The sequence below is a fragment of the Saccopteryx leptura genome, chromosome 2 (assembly GCF_036850995.1).
Source record: "Saccopteryx leptura isolate mSacLep1 chromosome 2, mSacLep1_pri_phased_curated, whole genome shotgun sequence".
Taxonomy (NCBI): Eukaryota; Metazoa; Chordata; class Mammalia; order Chiroptera; family Emballonuridae; genus Saccopteryx; species Saccopteryx leptura.
The window spans coordinates 227,406,543-227,425,246 of NC_089504.1; the positions used below are offsets into that span (position 1 = coordinate 227,406,543).

At 44.3% G+C, this 18,704-nt stretch overlaps 2 protein-coding genes across 2 annotated transcripts; both read left to right on the forward strand.

The window, feature by feature from the left end:
* The first annotated feature begins 1,197 nt into the window (after positions 1-1,197).
* On the forward strand, positions 1,198-1,846 carry LOC136393333 (keratin-associated protein 13-1-like). Its single transcript, XM_066365947.1, has one exon. It carries the CDS (start codon positions 1,252-1,254, stop codon positions 1,738-1,740), a length of 489 nt encoding a protein of 162 aa, XP_066222044.1. The 5' UTR covers positions 1,198-1,251; the 3' UTR covers positions 1,741-1,846.
* Positions 1,847-10,207: 8,361 nt separating this feature from the next.
* KRTAP27-1 (keratin associated protein 27-1) lies at positions 10,208-12,583 on the forward strand. The gene has a single exon (XM_066365948.1). It carries the CDS (start codon positions 10,247-10,249, stop codon positions 10,862-10,864), a length of 618 nt encoding a protein of 205 aa, XP_066222045.1. The 5' UTR covers positions 10,208-10,246; the 3' UTR covers positions 10,865-12,583.
* The last annotated feature ends 6,121 nt before the right edge of the window (positions 12,584-18,704 follow it).

Genomic DNA, 18,704 nt, shown 5'->3' on the forward strand with positions numbered 1-18,704 from the left:
AATAATAATAAAAAGAGAACCAAATGAAGGGTGACAGAGGACGATTTGGCTTTGAGTGATGGGTATACAACATAATCGAATGTCAAAATAATCTGGAGATGTTTTCTCTAAATCTATGTGCTCTAGTTGACCAATGTCACCCCATTAAAATTAATTGTCTAAATAAAATTTAAAAAAAAGAAAGCAATCAATGAGCAACTAAGGTGCCACAAGGAAGATTTGATGCTTCTCATCTCTCTCTCTCTCTTACTATCTGTCTTTCCCTCTCTCTGTCTCTCTCTGTCTCTGTCACATACACTCACACACACAAAAAAGCTATTTCTTCAGTGGCTGCATTTCGGGGTTTCATAAAAGAAGGTAAAGTGCATAGGCAGGCACATCCAATAACATGCAAATGTTATCACATTGAAATGTGTTTTTTTTTCCACCTTGGCATTTATTTATTTTTTTTAATTTTTATTTATTGATTTTAGTGAGAGAGGAAGAGAGAAAGATATCCAGGACCATTGATCTGTTCCTGTATGTGCCCTGACTAGGGATCAAACCGACAATTTCTGTGCTTTGGGATGATGCTCTAACCAACTTAGCCATCTGGCCAGGGCCACCTGGGCATTTATACTTCATGTGATTCTAAGAGCAGAAAAGACTAGCTTCTCAAGTTGTCAGCACAGCATATGATTCCTGCTAGCTTTGAAGACAGGATCACCTAGGTTACTAACCTGGTGATAATTCCTATCTCATAAGGTGGTTGCAATAATTAAATGATTCCACAATTTCTTTTAAATGTTTTACACATAGTAAATGCTCAGGAAAATACATATAAATATTTGGGAGGAAGGAGCCGATGACCACTGGGAGTACATGGTGGGTAATAATCTTCACACTCATGCCAGAACCCCCCAGTCTAGCTCAGTGTAGCTGGCAGGATGCTATTTGCATCATGACCAGTGTCAGAGGACAAACCACACCTTACTTCTAAATAAAAAGAGAAAAATTTAAAAAAAAGCAGAGTGGCATATAAAACTGAATAATTAGATAGCAGTTAAGAACATGAACATGCTCAGTTGTGATTAGTTATAATTACAGCCTAGATTAATTTGTTCTTTGCATGACAAGGCACGCACAAGAATGGGGAGGGTCAGCATCACAGCCAGGGCGGTGAGGGTATATATACAAACATGGCTGGGAGAAGGCAGGCACACTAGGACACCTTCTCACTGTCACTCAGCTGAACTCACGTCTCCCGTCAACATGTCCCACAGCTGCTGCTCTGGAAACTTCTCCTCCCGCTCCCATGGGGGCTACCGCCGCTACCCAAGCTCCTCCTGTGGCTCTTCTTACTCCAGCAACCTGGTCTACAGCACTGACCTCTGCTCCCCCAGCTCCTGTCTGCAGGGCTCCTCTCTCTACAGTGGCTGCCAGGAGACCTGCTGGGAGCCCACCAGCTGCCAGACGTCCTGCTCCAGCCCAAGGACCCCCATGCTCTGCCATCCCCGCTGGACAACCTACCCTGGGTCTCTGGGCTGTGGGTCAGGCAGCAGCTGCTCCCTGGGCTATGGATCCAGAGGATGCTACCCTCTGAGCTGTGGGTCCAGTGTCTGCAGACCCCTGGGCTATGGGGTCTGTGGCTTTCCTTCCCAGAGATATAGAGCCAGTTCCTGCCATCCAACCTGCTTTTCTTCTAGTAGTTGCCAGTCACCGTGTTACAGAGCAGCCTGTAGATCTGGCTTCTACTACTGATTAATTTATTTAGGATTCTAGTCTGTAACTTCACAGTTATTCTCCTTAAAGTTAATGTCAGCTACTACCTGGAAAGAATGATAATTAAATAAAAATTCTCATAATATTCACATTTATTTCAGAGTACCAATTTTGTTTTTCTTCTGTTTTCTCTCTTCTCTGGTTGAAAATGGAGCAAGAAGTCTTTTTTTTCCCTCTTCAAATAAACTTATTTAATCCAATATCTGATCACAAGCCTTACTATTAATTAATTAATTATACATATATATATATAAAAGGATACCTGTTGATAATTCCAAATTAACTGTTACACAATAAGTGTTTGATTGAAGAAGTAGGTTCCCTAGTAGAAAGAACTGTCTGACAACACAGAGTTAGCTCCCCAAAATTTTTGGCAAATAGAATCAGGGCTTGGCTAGGAGATTATCCTACACTCTTCAGTGTGTGGGGAAGAAAAAATATTTTCCTCTCTAACCTTCTAGAATCCTGGCTGAGAAATCCCTGCAATGTAAAGGCGGATTTACAGGAGAAAAACAAACATGATTTTAAGAACATGTATGTGTCGTGTATACATGGAGAAACCCAGGAACACTCAGTGGCTCTGAAATGTCCCCAGCTGTCACCTTTCATCACATCCCCAGTTAAGACAAAAGAAGGTGTTGGATGAGGGGAATGTGGAACGGTCCCAGGAACAGCACAAGAAATAAGGATGAGGTTGTCAAACAGATTTGAATCCAAGGCTGGCCCGTGGATAAGAGTTTATACTAATCTGGGCCCCCTGCCCTACCTGGTACAGGGAGGGAGACATCCTTCCAATGGATACCTCCCTGATCAATGGAAGTTACTCTTATGAAAGGGTAACTTCTCAGTGTTCAGAGCTTTTCTGTGTCCACTGTTTACTAAAAACAACCTGTCTATAATAACCCTTATGCCAAAGAAGCATATTTTGGGGTGGTATATTCTGTCTACCCCCTCCTGCCTGGTCAGGGGAGCCTAATCAGGGCACCTTAGTTTTGATTAAACTACTAGGGTCTGGCCCAAGAAGAAAAAAAGTTCAAGGGACAGACATGGCACCTCAGCAAGCTGACAAGGAAATTGACAAAATGCTTGTCAATGCCCCCCCCAACCTGGCCACACCAGCCATGATGGGTCTGCAAGGTCAGGATTTTAACTACAGCAGTAACCGCTGAAATGAAACAAACATCTTAAGGTCGGAATCCAACATGCATGCATTTTATTATTTTTAAAAAATGAACAAAATTTCTAAGAGTCTTAAGTGGTTGCTTACTCTCCCTTCTTTGTGTTTGGTAATCACAAGGCCATCGGTTTTTATGGACGTCACCTGAGGCTCCCTGGGAATATATCAGTAACAGGAGTAGGTACTTTGAATTGAGAAGGAAGGCCTTACTTCTTCTTTTTTTTTTTTTCTGAAGCTGGAAACGGGGAGAGACAGTCAGACAGACTCCTGCATGCGCCCGACCGGGATCCACCCGGCACGCCCACCAGGGGCAACGCTCTGCCCACCAGGGGGCGATACTCTGCCCCTCCGGGGCATCGCTCTGCCGCTACCAGAGCCACTCTAGCGCCTGGGGCAGAGGCCAAGGAGCCATCCCCAGCGCCCGGGCCATCTTTGCTCCAATGGAGCCTTGGCTGCGGGAGGGGAAGAGAGAGACAGAGAGGAAGGAGGGGGGTGGAGAAGCAAATGGGCGCTTCTCCTATGTGCCCTGGCCCGGAATTGAACCCGGGTCCCCCGCACGCCAGGCCGACGCTCTACCGCTGAGCCAACCGGGGAAGGCCTTACTTCTTGATACCTAAGGCTTAGGTCTGGGTGTGATAACTAGATAGCCTAATAAATTCTCTTGTTGGGAGCACAGTCATCTATACTTTGAAATACGTGAGAAGAAAACATGTCAGTGGATGTGGGCAGCCCACTGCTCATGGCTCTCACAGTTTTCTCCTTCTTTTTCTTTCTCCCACAGAACTAGATTTGTGTGTCTCCTTCCTTAGTGGCAAGTCAGTCCTTTAAATGCACATGGTTATATCCATGATTTCAGAATTGAATCTGCCTAGTCTGGGGGCACCCTGATTCCCTACTGCAAGAGATTGGTTCAGGACAGAACCTGGGACCTGACTTAAACCAACAAGAAGGACCTATGTGAACAGGTGCTTTCGGTAAAGCTTTTCTTGTAAAGTTGTTGAAGCAACCGTCTCTTCCTCGGGACTTCATCATATATTACGGGGAATGCTGGACACATCTTGCATATGGCGTGAAAATCAAACCATCCTGTGCAAAAGGGCAAAACCAGGAGACCTGCAGAGAAAGAGCCTGGGCTGTCTTGTTTCACGACTTAGGTAAATGTGCCAATACATTTTTCTTATTCCTTAAGCCACTTTGAATTACAATTTCTGTGATTTATAGCTAATGTTCTCATAAACGAGATCCTCATTTAAAACCCAGAACAATCCTTGTCCCATCAATGTAACGTGAAAGATCATTTCATTCCACCCCATCTCTTCCAGCCCTGTCCCACCACTGCCCACAACACCCACCCACCAGCAAGCACTCCGCCAATGCTACTTGCTTCTGATTCCATGAAGATGCACAAAGAGCAGAACCCTTAGACAGTCCAGTATTGAGAAGGAACAGCATATATTCTACCCTTAAAAACCCAGGGAACTATTCTCTTTTCTCTCTCTTCTCCTAAGGATATTCCACAATCGACAGAATGGATTATGCACTACACGATGCCCACCCAGCATTATAGATGCTCGTACCTTTGTTAATTAAAATATTACTGTTTTTAACATTTAATTCAAAGTGTGTTTGTTTAATTGGTAAAGTTTTGCCTATTTACCCCTGTTATATTCTTACTGAACACAGAAGAGTCTTGTTTAAGAGGACTGGGCATGTGGTAAATACCCAACAAAAGTTAACTTCATAAATAAATGAAATGCCACCAGAGTGACAGTCTCCAGGATAGTTTATGTCAAGGACATCAAACATACATTTGTTTTGACTGCTCGAACTCTATCTAGACAAGGTAGTTACCATAATTGTCACCCATCCTCTGGTCATCATTTTTGTCAGAACGGACCCATCACAGCTGCAGTACCACAGACAATATGTGGCCACTCAAAACAAACTCACACCAAGACAGGAAAATAGCTTCATGGAGAGCCAACCTGAGAGGCAGGCCAGCGTAAGGCTTCTGAAGAAGGAACAGAAGGCTGGATGTGATCGCTACAGTCACACTATAATAATGCATGACGCTCTCTTAGCCAGGACATAGTGGAGCAAGGAGCTGAGAATATCAGCTGAAATGCTGAGATGGTCCAGATATTATGGTTCATTTTTTTCTCTAATTACTTATCACTGAGGGCTGCATAGACACTATATAATCCTCTAAACTGTCCTCTTTTTTCCTCCAGTGGCTAAGTGAATTAAAGTCAGATATAATTGAATTGTAAATAACCAAGAAGCAAAATGGCTCAGAGATAGTTTCAGAGAAGAAACCCTATCACATGTGAATACTTTTATTATAATTTTCTAAGAGAATCTATTTATCATTAGAAACAATCCTGCCGGCAAGAGGCCATGTCCATATTCCACATAAGGATCATTATTATGGTCATAATTTTGGTGTTCCATATTCTAAAATATCTTTCTCTGTGCATCACAGTGTCTAAGAAGGATTATATGGTCCTTGACTTATTTTTACAAAATGTCCTATCTAAAGGCAGTTAGCCATTCCCCTCAACACCCCCTCTTTTGAGAGGGACTAATACATTCTTGTCCAAGGAGACATAGTTGATATAGTCTCAGAGTTACTCTCAAATACTACAGAACTATTCATTTAAAGTTGTGGATTTCTGTCAGCATGCATGGCAACCAATAGTCCACCGACATCAGTCTTTTGGTCTACCCTATTAAAATTTCCATAAGTAATCTTAATAAAGATGAGATGATTTAATAAAAGTACACTTTTTTTTTTTTTTGGTAGGTAGATTTGACAGATGCACTTTAATGTCCTCTTGGACTCTAAGATATTTAGATTCTGATAGGAAATCATAGACTGTGTCAACTGGAAGGGACCTTATCGATCTTCTCATCTAAGCTCATTATCGTGTAAGATATCCACAGAGGCAGAGTGATGGGTCCAAACTCATGCAGTAAATTAATGGAACCAACAGGGCCGAAAGCCAGGCATCTTCACTCCTGGTCTAGTTCTCCTCCCTTGCTCCGTACTCTGTCTACATGAGTGACTGCCCGGTGGAGAAGCATAAGGGATTTAAGTTAACCGAGGCCATTTGGCGTACATTTGGCTGATGAGATAAAACTAAGGCAAGGATAGGGGAAATGGATTGTGGGAGAAGTGAGATGAATTATGTTACTTAAGCATAACTCTAATTTTTTTTTACCTTACTAGAGCTGAAAAAGTGATTTAAAGTCCAGAATCACCAGATATTCAAATTTAAAAGCAATATAAACTACTCAAGCTTATAATCACCAAGTGTCAAACTCTTGAGAGATGGAGACAGGCTGACTAGATCTTTAACACGAATGATAAATACTTATTCAACCCTTAAAAGAATGAAATGTGCACCATTTACAACAAGCAACATAATCTCAAACAAAAAGACATTGTTTATTTTGCCTTACAGCTTTATATCAACCTCAGAGTGCTATTGCCATGGAACATCTTGGTCTGCATGAAGATCCTTAACCTGACCAGAAATAATTGTTAATTTATATCACTCAATATGTGGCAGGCAGTCCCGTACATATCACCTCATTTGATCAGTAAAACAATCTCATGAGGTTGATCATTTTTTATTTTAAAAATTAAGAAATGAAGGCATAGACATTTAAGGGAAATGTTTAAGGTTTCAGTTTGTGGTTGTAAAACTTGGCTTAGAATCCTGGCGGTATGACTCCAGAATCCTTCCTTATATTTACTTGTTTATTTGTTATAATACAATTGTTATATTTAATTGTAGGTAAGTACACAGCAAATGTTGATATTCTACCCTCTGGTGGTTAGGAGGTGTCATTGCAGCTGTAATCACCTTTAGACCAGGAAAGACCAGGAGATTGTTCAACATTTTAGTAGCAAAGCATCCAGTCACTATAAGCAATCATATAACTATTTCTACTCATTTCTCAGATGGTAGGCAAACTGCACCAGTACCATTATGCAAGCACCTACAAAACTAATACTTAGTGTTTAGTAGTTTCATGAAAACAATTTGCAAGGTAACCTGTTGTTCTAGCCTACGTCGTTCTGTAATCAGAAGCCATGTAACTCCCTCCATAAATCCAGCACTGGTCAAATCTCTGTTTATTCATTGCCATAATTGTATGCTGAAGTACCTATTAATGCAACACTCAGTTAAGTAGAATGTGCAAGTTAGTGCCTCACAGCAAAGAGAAAAGAACTCTTGGATGGCTTATTCACAAGTGATGGAAACTGTGTGGCATTTGGAGATCTGGAACTGCACAGGCACACGCTAATTTTCTGCACATTGCAAGGTTAATGTGAAGGCTGTCATGAGAGACAGCTGTGTGAGTGCTGGCCCAGGTGATGTCCCACCTCTGCCACTCGGGGTTTCTCAACAGGACTTTGTGCCGACAGAGAAGAGTACCACATTTTCTCACAGTAAAAGCTTTTTGGAACATGCTGACGTATAATCAGACACTATGGGGAATAATTGACTCAGCTTGCCCTGTGCTGATGTATGGCTTCCTTAATAATTTCATTCTTGTCTCACAGAGGGGGCAGCGAAAGGGTAAGTAGGCATGGTTGTTTTGTTTTATCTTATTTTTGAGTTCTGTACCTTGGACAGTTTTTGAAAATCTTGGGTATGTCAACATTTCAGAGCTGTGCCTCTTCATACAGTCAGCTATAATTTAAATACCTTTGCATGTATCACTTTCTATTCATTAATTTATTTTTTCTTTTTAGAGAGAGAGAGAGAGAGAGACAGATAGGGACAGACAGACAGGAAGGGAGAGAGATGAGAAGCATCAATTTGCAGTTGCTTCACTTTAGTTGTTCATTGATTGCTTTCTCATATGTGCCTTGACTGGGGACGGGGGGAGATTCAGCTGAGCCAGTGACCCCATATTCAAACAAGTGACCTTGGATTTCAAGAGAGCAACCTTGGGGTCATGTCTATGATCTCACACTCAAGCTGGTGACCCCCACACTCAAGCTGGTGAGCCCATGCTCAAGCTGAATGAGCCCGCACTTAATCTGGTGACCTCAGTGTTTCTAACCTGGGTCCTTAGCATCCCGGGTCACTGTGCCACTGCCTGGTCGGGCTCTATTTCTTAATTTTTTTACAATCCATTGATGGAGCTGTTTATTACACACCAGCCAGGCACTGTGCTCCATGCTGGGGACACAAAGGTGAGAAGACAAACAGATGTCTTGTCTTTATGGAGTGCACAGTGCAGGAGCAAAGGCACAGGGAAGAAATAAGACCATTACATACTCAGGTATCAGACCCTAAGAAGGGAATCTCTTTTCCAGTGAGTGATGAAGGAAAGACATGGTCAGCAGTAACTAACCCTGAGCCGAGACACACACGGTGAGGAGGGAGCTGTGCACAGAGGGAGAGAGGCAGCGGAGGGACAGGGACAGGGTGAGCTCTGGGGAAAGGAAAGGCTTCGCCCACTCAAGGATCTGAGTGAGACCTGAGAGAGAAATGACAAGGTTTAGAGTTAGAAGAGTAGGTGGCAGACAGGTCTTGCAAGTGCTGTAGGCCAGGCGAGGGGGGACGGATCTCATTCTGAGGTCAGTGAGACCCCATTCATACTGTAAGCAGGAGACTCAGAGCTATGGTGAGGCCTCTGTGCAAGGACCGATACAAACATGCGTGCGAGTTAAGGGGTGTGTGAGGGTTCCTGTGGAAGGTGTGATGAGCCTGTAACCACACAAGAGAGGCCACGCAAAGTGATAAATTATTTGCATGTGTCACAAAGGCACATGCCAGTGCCTACACAGTTTCTCAGGTGGAATGTATTCAGGCGTGGCCTCTGAAAGATTATCCCCAGTCGATCAAAGGTCAAGGAGGAGTCTGTGCAAGAGCTGTCCAAAGTTCCTGAGTGGTGTTGGTGGTCTCCTGACCTCAGAAGGGGAGATCAGAGTGTGCTGCTTAGAATACACTTCTGTTGACTGGCTGTCATAGCTGAGCTGAGTCAGTCACGGAGGGTGGCAGAAAATGTGCTGGTACCTTCTGTGCTGTGAGTGGGAACTGTGTGTGCCCCATGCAGTATGCTGTTATAGGAACAGATCGTCACCCTGCAGTCATAAAACTAAACACCAGATAAACAAAAGTGAGCATATCTGGAACAGGTGTGCTACCAAGTCAGCATATCAACCTTTGAGGAACATTAATAGAAGTAACGCACTACTTGGTATAGAATACATCCTAATAAAGAATGTGCCCAAACAGCTGTCAGAGGTGCTGGGGGTTGGGGGGCTGTGTGGAAACACATGAAAGGATGAAGCCAAAAAAATAACCTCAGAGACACAGACAACAGTGTGGCGGTTACCAGGGGGAAATGGAGCGCAGAGGGTGGGAGGTAGCCGAGGGTAGAGGGGGATAAGAGTGATGGAAGGAGACCTGACTTGGGGTGGTGAGCACACAACGCTATATACAGATGATGGATTACAGAATTGTGCACCTGAAACCTGTATAATTTTATCAACCAATGTCATCCCAATAAATTCAATTTAAAAATCCACTGGTAATTCAGAAGAAGAAACAATCACTTCTAAATAGGACAATCAGGAAAAGCTTTATAAGGATACAACATTAAAACCAGGCCTTCGGTAAGATAAGGGGAAGAGCATGCTAGACAAAGGGTAAGTTTTTATAGGGTAATGGCCACATTCAGTATTCTGGGAAAACAATAAGAAGGGATATTGTTGTAGAGAGTTCTTCTCTCATCTTCTGACCAGCTGGACAGAATCAGACCTGCGTGGAAAGAGGCGGGGGCTCCATTGGATTGAATCGGACTAAAAATGTCTTGGTGGTATTAGCACATTTGGCCAAGGTGGCCTCTCTCAAAACTTCAAAGCTGAATATTAATATCCAGTTGGCTGTTTCCACATATATTTCTTATTGTCCACTCACCATTATGGAGGGTCATAGTGACTAAGGAAAAGAAATACAACAACACTCAGCTTGCGTGACATGCTGGGACTCACATTTGACAAACCCTGCCCCAATGAGTCAGCTTTGGGATGAACATAAAAGCTATTTTAAAGATTCAAAAGGCAGTGGCTTCTTTGTTACTAAGACTCATCTTCATATACAAACAAACAAAGTGCTAATGAGATGTTGTCCCTCAATTATCTCAAGCAAGGAGGTGAAAAGGAGTCTTGAGGAGAAGCCAACACCCAGTTTTTCGGGTATATAACTACCTGAGCAAAGAATTCAACCTTCAGACCCAGCACATTGGGTCCTAATAACAACTTCCGTGGAGGGTTTTACCATTATGCCCCAGAGCCCCTGCCCCTTGCTCAGGAGCTCCTATAATGTCCCACCTCTCGCTGCCATCGTGCATGGCTCTAATCCCATAAGCTTTGATGATGGATTGTTTCTACCCAGCAGCTTCCATGACAGGACCTGGCTCTTGGACAAATTGGAGACCTGCAGAGACACCAGCTGCAGCAAAGTGCTTGACCACGACCAAGAAATGTGCACAGGGAGTAGTGGAATGCAAAGTGCCTGCCCTCCCAGCATCATCCAGACGACTTGTTCCCATTCCAGCTCCTGCAGAAGGACAACACACCAATCAGGAAGCTCCTCAGTCATGTCCAAGTGTGCATCTCAGCCTTGCCAATCAGGACGCAGCCAGCAAACAGGTTTTGTGATCCAGAGCGGTCCACCCGTGAGCCATGTGGCCAAGTGCTGCCCACCCAAGACATGTGTGCCTAAGAACTGCCAAACTCTGGAGTGTGAACCTAGCCAGTGCCACACTCAGAGGCCCAAACCCAGTCCCTGCAGACCCCTGGCCTCGGTCACGCCAGAGCCACACCTCCTGGAACCTTCTTCTGACACTTATGAGCCAACATGCTGTGTGACAGGTGGTTGGCTATTGCCTCATAAGTGAACATGCAGCGTGTGGAGGGGAAATACCATTCTAATTGGGATGAACTGGTTCCTGAGATATCTAGGAATTTTTATTTCTCTAAATACAAATGATTGTGCCTGTGTTTGTAAGTGAATAAACCTGTCTTCTACTGTTTCCAAGAAGCAAAAAAAATTATGGGTTTTCCCCCCTTTTGAGGACTTTTCTGGTGCTGAGCTGGGATTAGAAAGCATGTTAACACTCTAGATCATGAGGACCCTATCTGTAATAGGTCCATAAAAATCCAACCAGAGGCTAACAGGGCTTAAAAAGTCAAAATCACATGTTAGCTACTGGTCATTAACTAAGGAAATACTTAGCACCATGTCTGGTATAATATAATAATATAAATGTAAATATAATGTAACTAATATCAGAAATCCACAAATATTGGAGTATAAACAGAAGCCCACCTAGTCCCATAAACCCTAATGGATTTGACTCTACTAGAGTTTGCCTGTGCAGTTACATCAGACCTCCACTTCAATCTGTGTCTACTTACTGTCCTTTCACTACTGCACCTGCTGTGTCACAATGCTCTTCTCGTTAACGATGCGATCCACTCTGCTATGTGAAAAGGGATGGAGAACTTTGAATTTCACCTCAACAGGCTTCATCACCACACAGCAGCCAGGGATCTTTGAAGATGAGGAGCTTAAGTTTAGCTTGGACAGTCTATTTAAGCCATTCTTCTTTCTCTCTTCACTATTTCTTTAGTGGTTTTCTGCACGGGGAAATGTCCTTTGTATTAAACAAATTTACTTCATGTAAAATTACAAATTTAATTATCATGCTATTATTTTTTAATTGAATTCATTGGGGTGAATGCTGGTTAACTAAATATTACCAGTTACAGGTGTACAATTCCACAACGAACGCATCACTTGTACACTGTATTGTGTATTCAACATTCCAAGTCAAGTATTTGTAGTCAATGCTTTTGCAGGTTTTGTATTACAGGTTTTATTGTTTTTTCACCAGGTGACAATGGTATAAATATTTGGAAGGACATGTTTCTGTACCATTGTTTGTATGTATGAAGCTGAATCAGAGGCCATGTTGTGGGAGGAGCAGATGATAGGGAACACATTCACTGTGGAAAACCATAAAAGCCACAGATTAGAAATGTGTGGTCATTTTTTTGTTAGAGCAGCTTCTCTCCTGCAAAGCTGTGGGTGGACCATGAATGAATGCTCACTGTTCATGACAACATAAGGTCGTGGTTGAGCATGGACTCTAAAGTTAGACTTCCTAAACTCTGAATCTTAGCCGTGCTGGGTGGAGGCTACTGGAATCCCAGCTACGTTAGTGCGGACAAGTTATTTAGCCACTGTCCACATCAGCTTACTCAACTTCAACGCTGAGATGACAATGTTAGGGCCACTGTGAGACTTTATGGGCGATCATTTGAAAGGTCTCAGAACACGACCTTGTGTGCAGGAAAAGCTTAGTAAGATTTAACAGTGTGATTGGCCAGCTCAGAGTCAATATGAAGGGCAGAGTAGGGATCTACAGATAAACACAGAAATCTATGGTTAGTAGGAAAGCTAGTCATCTAAGGCAGTGGCCCCCAACTTTTTTGGGGCCACGGACCAGTTAAATGTCAGAAAATATTTTCATGGACCGGCCTTTAGGGTGGGACGGATAAATATATCATGTGACCGAGACAAGCGTCAAGAGTGAGTCTTAGACGGATGTAACAGAGGGAATCTGGTCATTTTTTAAAAATAAAACATCGTTCAGACTTAAATATAAATAAAACAGAAATAATGTAAGTTATTTATTCTTTCTCTGTGGACCGGTACCGGTCCGCGGCCTCGGGGTTGAGGACCACTGATCTCAAGGATGAGAGATTAGCTGTTTTGTACCTTGACAGTCGCAAATAGCAACTTCTTTTAAGAGAAATGCTTGAGAAATACACTCAGGCCTTGTTGACGAAGGCTGGAAAGCATCTCTGCATCTGATGAAGCCGATGTTGGTTTATCCATCAGGTTTGTGGGTGGGTTAGACACAGGGCCCCTAGGAAGATTTAACCTAAAATCTATAAACCACCATGTGCATAGGTGCTTCCATAGACGGGAGGGGCTGAGAGGCAGCAGAAGCAGGTCTGAAAAAGGCAGAATGAACACAGTGTGATCTCGTCACGGGATAGAGCATAGGGCAGCCACGCAGCAGAATGTCTCTGCAGAGAGAAACATGACAGGAGCTGGGGCCCGGCGTGGGCAGCCACACGCACTGGCAGAGGGGGTACAGGCTGGCTGTGTTCGCATGGTCGCATCTTGGGACTCTGGTCACAGCAATCGTGCAAACACAGGCAAAATTCACTCACTCGTGGTGAAGACTGTCACAACACAGCTCAAATGGGGGCATCTGGCAAGAGTTCAACTCCACTCAACCAGTTTCTGGAGAGAAAAACACGCTTTCCCCTTTGCCTTCCAGGCCTGCGCTCCTTCTCTGGGTGTTCGGAAAAAGAGATGGCGGTGAAAGTGTCTTTGTGTGCTGTGTGCTGTGTGCAGTGTGCGTGTGGGGAGAGAGTAGCAGGCTTAAACAAAGCTTCCGTTTCCCAGTCTGCCTCATTCTCGTTCCCACCCTCACTCACTCTTGACAGGCTGAGTGTGACCCCTCCAGGAAGGAGAATTTGGCTGAAGGAGGGGCCAGCATGCAATTCCACGTTGAAGGTTTTTATGGAGAAAAAGGAACTAAGACCCTTGATGCCGGAACAGAAGGAGGTGCAGTGTCCTGCAGTGACAGGTGCTTGGTGGGCGACTGATTCAGTGCCTTGCATGAAAAGGGGCCTCAGATCAGGACGGACCTTATTCACATCCAAATCCTGCCACCTTCTGGTTGTGTCTCCAGGGACAATGAACATTTCTGAGACTCCATTCCTTCACTATATGTGGAGGTAATGCCCAGTTCTCAGGGCAACGGTGACACTCAGTGACGGCGTGCCCGTTAAGTGCTTCGTGGAGTGTTAGTGTCGATATTTGCAAGACATCTTTCGTACCTCATCTGGTGCTTACTCCTGGGGCCTCACCCTCAGTTTATTCTCATGATTTCTCTATACTGGATTTAAACTTGGGGACAGAGACTAAGAACAGCCTTGTGCTATTGGGGCAAAGGACATATGCTGCTTACATGACCCAGATTCTGTGCAGTTCTCGCCAAAACTGCAGATGTCACTCAGTGGTATAGGCCAGTGGACCCTAATGCCCGGGGCACGGACCGGTATCGGTCCATGGGCCATTTGGTACCGGTCCACAGAGAAAGAATAAATAACTTACATTATTTCCGTTTTATTTATATTTAAGTCTGAATGATGTTTTATTTTTAAAAAATGACCAGATTCCCTCTGTTACATCCGTCTAAGACTCACTCTTGACACTTGTCTCGGTCACGAGATACAGTCCCACCCTAAAGGCTGGTCCATGAAAATATTTTCTGACATTAAACTGGTCTGTGGCCCAAAAAAGGTTGGGGACCACTGGTGTAGGCAACACAGTATTCTGCACAGCTCACAACATTTCTTCCTGCCCGAACAGAAGGGCGCTGGTGGGATTGGTGCATGGACTGTCCTACTCTAGGCTCTTCAATAGGCGGGAAGGTTAACCATAGGTTCTCCGAGAAGCCTAGATTAGTGAATTTCAATAACATATATATTTTTTGATTATGCAGAACGGTGCCAAGACTGTAAAATAGCTCTTATTTATTAGTTCTAAATATGTATTGAATACTGTGTATGTCTTTCATTTTATATCAGTTATGGCTTTGATAAGCAACACAATAGACCACAAACCTATAGATACAAGTAGAGTAAACATGTAAAGATTCTTTAAAATTTTGAATTAAAAAAATAAAACAAAACACCTTTCGGGTTGCATAGCGCTGTCAGTTGCTGGATTTTCTGTACAACCTTCTCTGGTTCTATGGAAACCAGTTCGTTAATGGGGTTCAGAGACTTTTCCTTGGAGGCCAGAGGCAACAGCAACACGGCTGAAGGTAAATCCCGGAAACGGTGACGTTGTCGTTAGTCTTCCATTACTTAATATGCTCTTGCTTCAAGTACAGAGCCAGTGCTCCAGCAGGTGTGCAGGTACTTCTAATTGTCAAAGATAATGAGAAGAAAGGGCAAGAAAACCAAAGAAAAAATCTAAGAATGACACTAAGCAATACACTACCTGTCAGTCCAAAGACAGGAGCTGCGGCTTCTTTAAGTGAAATGCACAGAGAGGACACCTGGGCTCCAAAGGGCTCCCACCACAAACCCTGCCAACCTTTACAGCAGGTTCTGGTGAGCAACTTGCCTGTTTCCCCTGGGGACGAGGTCCACTCATTCTGACACTGAACGGCAGGTTGAAATTCTCAAGAACAAAGTCTCTTCCTCTAGACATCATATGTTGTTAAATTAAATTTCAGGGGAGAGTGAAATAAAGACATTTAAGATTTCAACTCTATTAATATTTGCAAGTGCTGCAGTGGATTTGTTTTGTGACCAGGTTTACAGTGAACCTCAGTAAAAGCTTGTAATGAGCACAGGTGCACCTGTACTGTGCTAAAATCAGAATGTCCATCGCCTCTGAGAAAACTATTTCCCAGAAATCCTTCACAGGAGACAGAAAAGGCATCAGTCTCTTTACATTTTTCAAGTCCTCAATGAGCATCAAGTGGCTTACAGTGGGCCTGGCCCGCCTCCATTCCCCATGTCCTGGGGCTCAGTTGGTTGGGGCTTGGTCCCCAGGAGTCCTGCTTCACTTCCGGCTTCACTATGAGCGACCATAGTGTTCTGAGCATGGATCATGAAGTGGGGCTCGGGGCCCTCAGTCCACATGTAGGGTGCTAGGCAATCGAAAACCCATGTACCACTCTGGACCGCTGAGCTTTCCTCTGAGGATGGATATCAGCCAAGCTCGGTTTTGTTCCAAAAGAGGTCCCATCAGAGCTAAGAGGTCCCCATTCCTCTCTCAGGAAGCGGAGTGAAGTCTGTTGGCCCAAGTGTTTGTGGCTAAGACGCATTGGCCATTCGGCACGGGTGTGCCTTATGTGCCCTCATTTTTATCATGGTCACATTTTCATAGAATCGTGACTATTGCTTCCCGTGTAAGAGATCTTTACCGAGCTTCACACACACAGGTGAGCCAGTATACCTGCCAGGCTGGGGCTCCGCTGGAGCCAACCTGCAGCTGGAACTGCAGCCCAGTGACTCTCTTCCCTGAGTGCTATAGGCTGTCCGCCCAAGAGTCCCTCATGAGAAGTATATTAAGAATATTTAAATGGACCAAGCACAACAACTTTTAATGACCCCTCTATGTGCATTTAAAGGCCACGCACAACACATAAACAAACCTTTATGGGGTCATAAATATGCCTTTTCTTAAGTTCATATAAGCAGCTATTGTAAACATTAATTTTACCTGCAGAATTTCAACCCTCTTTCAGTGGGGGCTGGATTATTGTTTCTCTAAATGCACGGTTTATGGAGTGGTAAATAAAACTATAGGTCCCTATAGTTGGAGAGGTTCAGTGAGTCCTTGTCTGTGGCTATAAGGAGCCATGTTTCCTGACATCTACATGATGGAGTTGCGTTTAGCACCATTTTTTGAAACAGTGATTTAGAATAAAGTCTGTGCTAGATGGTAAAACGCCTAGAAGCCCCAGCACCAAAGGGAAAATGGCTCTACATATGGGTGCTTTGCCTAGAATCTGCACTGAGGTCATCTCGTCTCTCAGTGATCATTCAGCTCCGAACTGTTGTTCCCTCAGGGGGCTGGGTTTGTGTCATCTCATCTAATAACTGTTTCCTACACGTGAGCCTCATGTGCCCTTTGCCTAGCAATTCGCAGTAATGGCAGAACTCAGCTCTTGAAGGACTGCTAAGAATCCAGAAGGGAAACCACCAGCTGCCGACCAACATGCCAGCACCCAGCACCTGAACCACTCTCACACCTCGCCTCTCCACTGTGCTGGGGCCAGAACCTGTCACACCGCCATCGCCCACCTTTGCTTCCACCCTTTGTTCTGGCAACCTGCACTTCAAGCTTTGAACCATGTGGACAGCGACTTTCTCATGGCTGCTCATGCCTGAGCTGTCTCAACTGATGGTCCTTGGTGGGTCTTCACAGCTGCTGGCCCAGAGTAAAGGTTCTTGGCTTGTTCGCTGATGGGCTACAGACCCAGCAGCTATTCTGCTTTTGAGTTCTATAATATTAAACCTTCAGGTATTTTGAGGAATTCCTCATAGCTGTCAATTTCTCAATAAAGCACCTAAATAGTTCTACCTAGCTCAGTTGGGAGAGGCGGGCAGGTTCTCAGAAGACCATGTGATTTGGACTGTTTGAAAGAATATTCTAGCACACCTACCCATCGCTTTACTGTTCAGATTTCAGACTGTTTGTTAACTGAGCCATGGTTCACAGTTGTTCCTTCTCCTGTCAGGTTTTAACGCCCTTTATGCCTTTGAGATATGTTTTCAATATGGGGTCAAGTTGTCTCCTTTATCTCCAAATAACAGACGAGCCTCTACTGGTGACCTTTGTTGTATAAACGCATGACTTTGCACTAATTATTTTCATATTATTATGATTATTGTATTTATACTTAAATTCCTGTTTTACTAAATGACTGTTGAAATTAATAGAGTTAGATATGGAATTACAGAGCCAGAATTTCAAGTAGGAAGCAGAAACCTTTGGGAAGGCGGCTGTGAGAACCGGGGTGGTCCGAGGCGTTTTCTCCTTGCAAGCTAGCATGCTCACCTGCCGCAGCCTTGCAGATGCCAGCAGAAGGAGGGAGATAGCTGGGTCAGACAGAGCAAGAGCAGACGGCCCAGTGTTAGCACTGGCATTGATTGCCTGAACCTCGGTCCTCACGGGGCAACAGGAAGGGGCTCCCTGACTGGCACCAGCTTGCGCATGAGTTATCTTTATAGCAGAGGAAGCTTGGGATCAGGGATCCAGGATCTTGGACATGAAGATAGACAGGAAACATGCCTACCCTTTGCCCCAGACAGAAACCCTATATTTGTTTCCCAAGGCTGTTTTTCGTACAAAAGTGCTTGGAAAGAGAATTTAGAACAGTGGGTACTGGCGTTGGCTCTCAAGACATGCAATAATGCAGAGGACTATGGGGACTTTATTTTTCCTGAGACTGATACTTGTCTCAACACTGCCTGCCCTGGATGAGTTTTCCTGTGAGAGTGCCACTGCCCTGACTTCTCTGACCAGAACCAAATCTATTCGATATGTCTCATTCAAGAGTCAAGTAAAGACATTATTAATATGCCTCCAAGCAGCAACCCACAGGCAGAGGCTGCCTTCCTTTGCCAGAGGCTTCGCTCAGCAAAGTCATCAGTCCCAGAGACTTGGAGCTCAGTGGGACCCCAAAGGTGTCAGCACTTCTCTACACACAGTTCTTCACAATCAGGAGAGCCCCCTGTAAAAGGACAGGCCTGTAACACTCACAACAGCAGAATGACATAGACTTGGCCCCAAAGACCCAACCACAAGGTCATATTATCTACTCTTCCTGACTGGGATATCTCCCAGAACCTCACTCCTGAGTCCGTGTCATCCCTTGTCGTCCAGTAGAGTGGGTGAGACGGTGACTTGGGCAAATATGCTGCAAAGAGCTACAGAAGTTTGAGTCCCTCTTTCCCCCGGCAGCCCCCCCAGCATAAAGGAGTTCATATGGGCTCTGTCTTTCTTGGGGGAAGAGACAGACATTGGTTCTACCCTGACCTATGCTGACTCACCTTCTTCCTCAAAGTGACCGTCAGGATAAAAAGGAAGGAGGGGTCATCGTGGGGGGAGGGAGGAGAGAGAGAGAGAGA

Excerpts from the sequence above, each read along its gene's own strand:
- LOC136393333 (XM_066365947.1), top strand. The coding sequence starts at position 1,252 with ATGTCCCACAGCTGCTGCTCTGGAAACTTCTCCTCCCGCTCCCATGGG.
- KRTAP27-1 (XM_066365948.1), top strand. The coding sequence starts at position 10,247 with ATGCCCCAGAGCCCCTGCCCCTTGCTCAGGAGCTCCTATAATGTCCCA.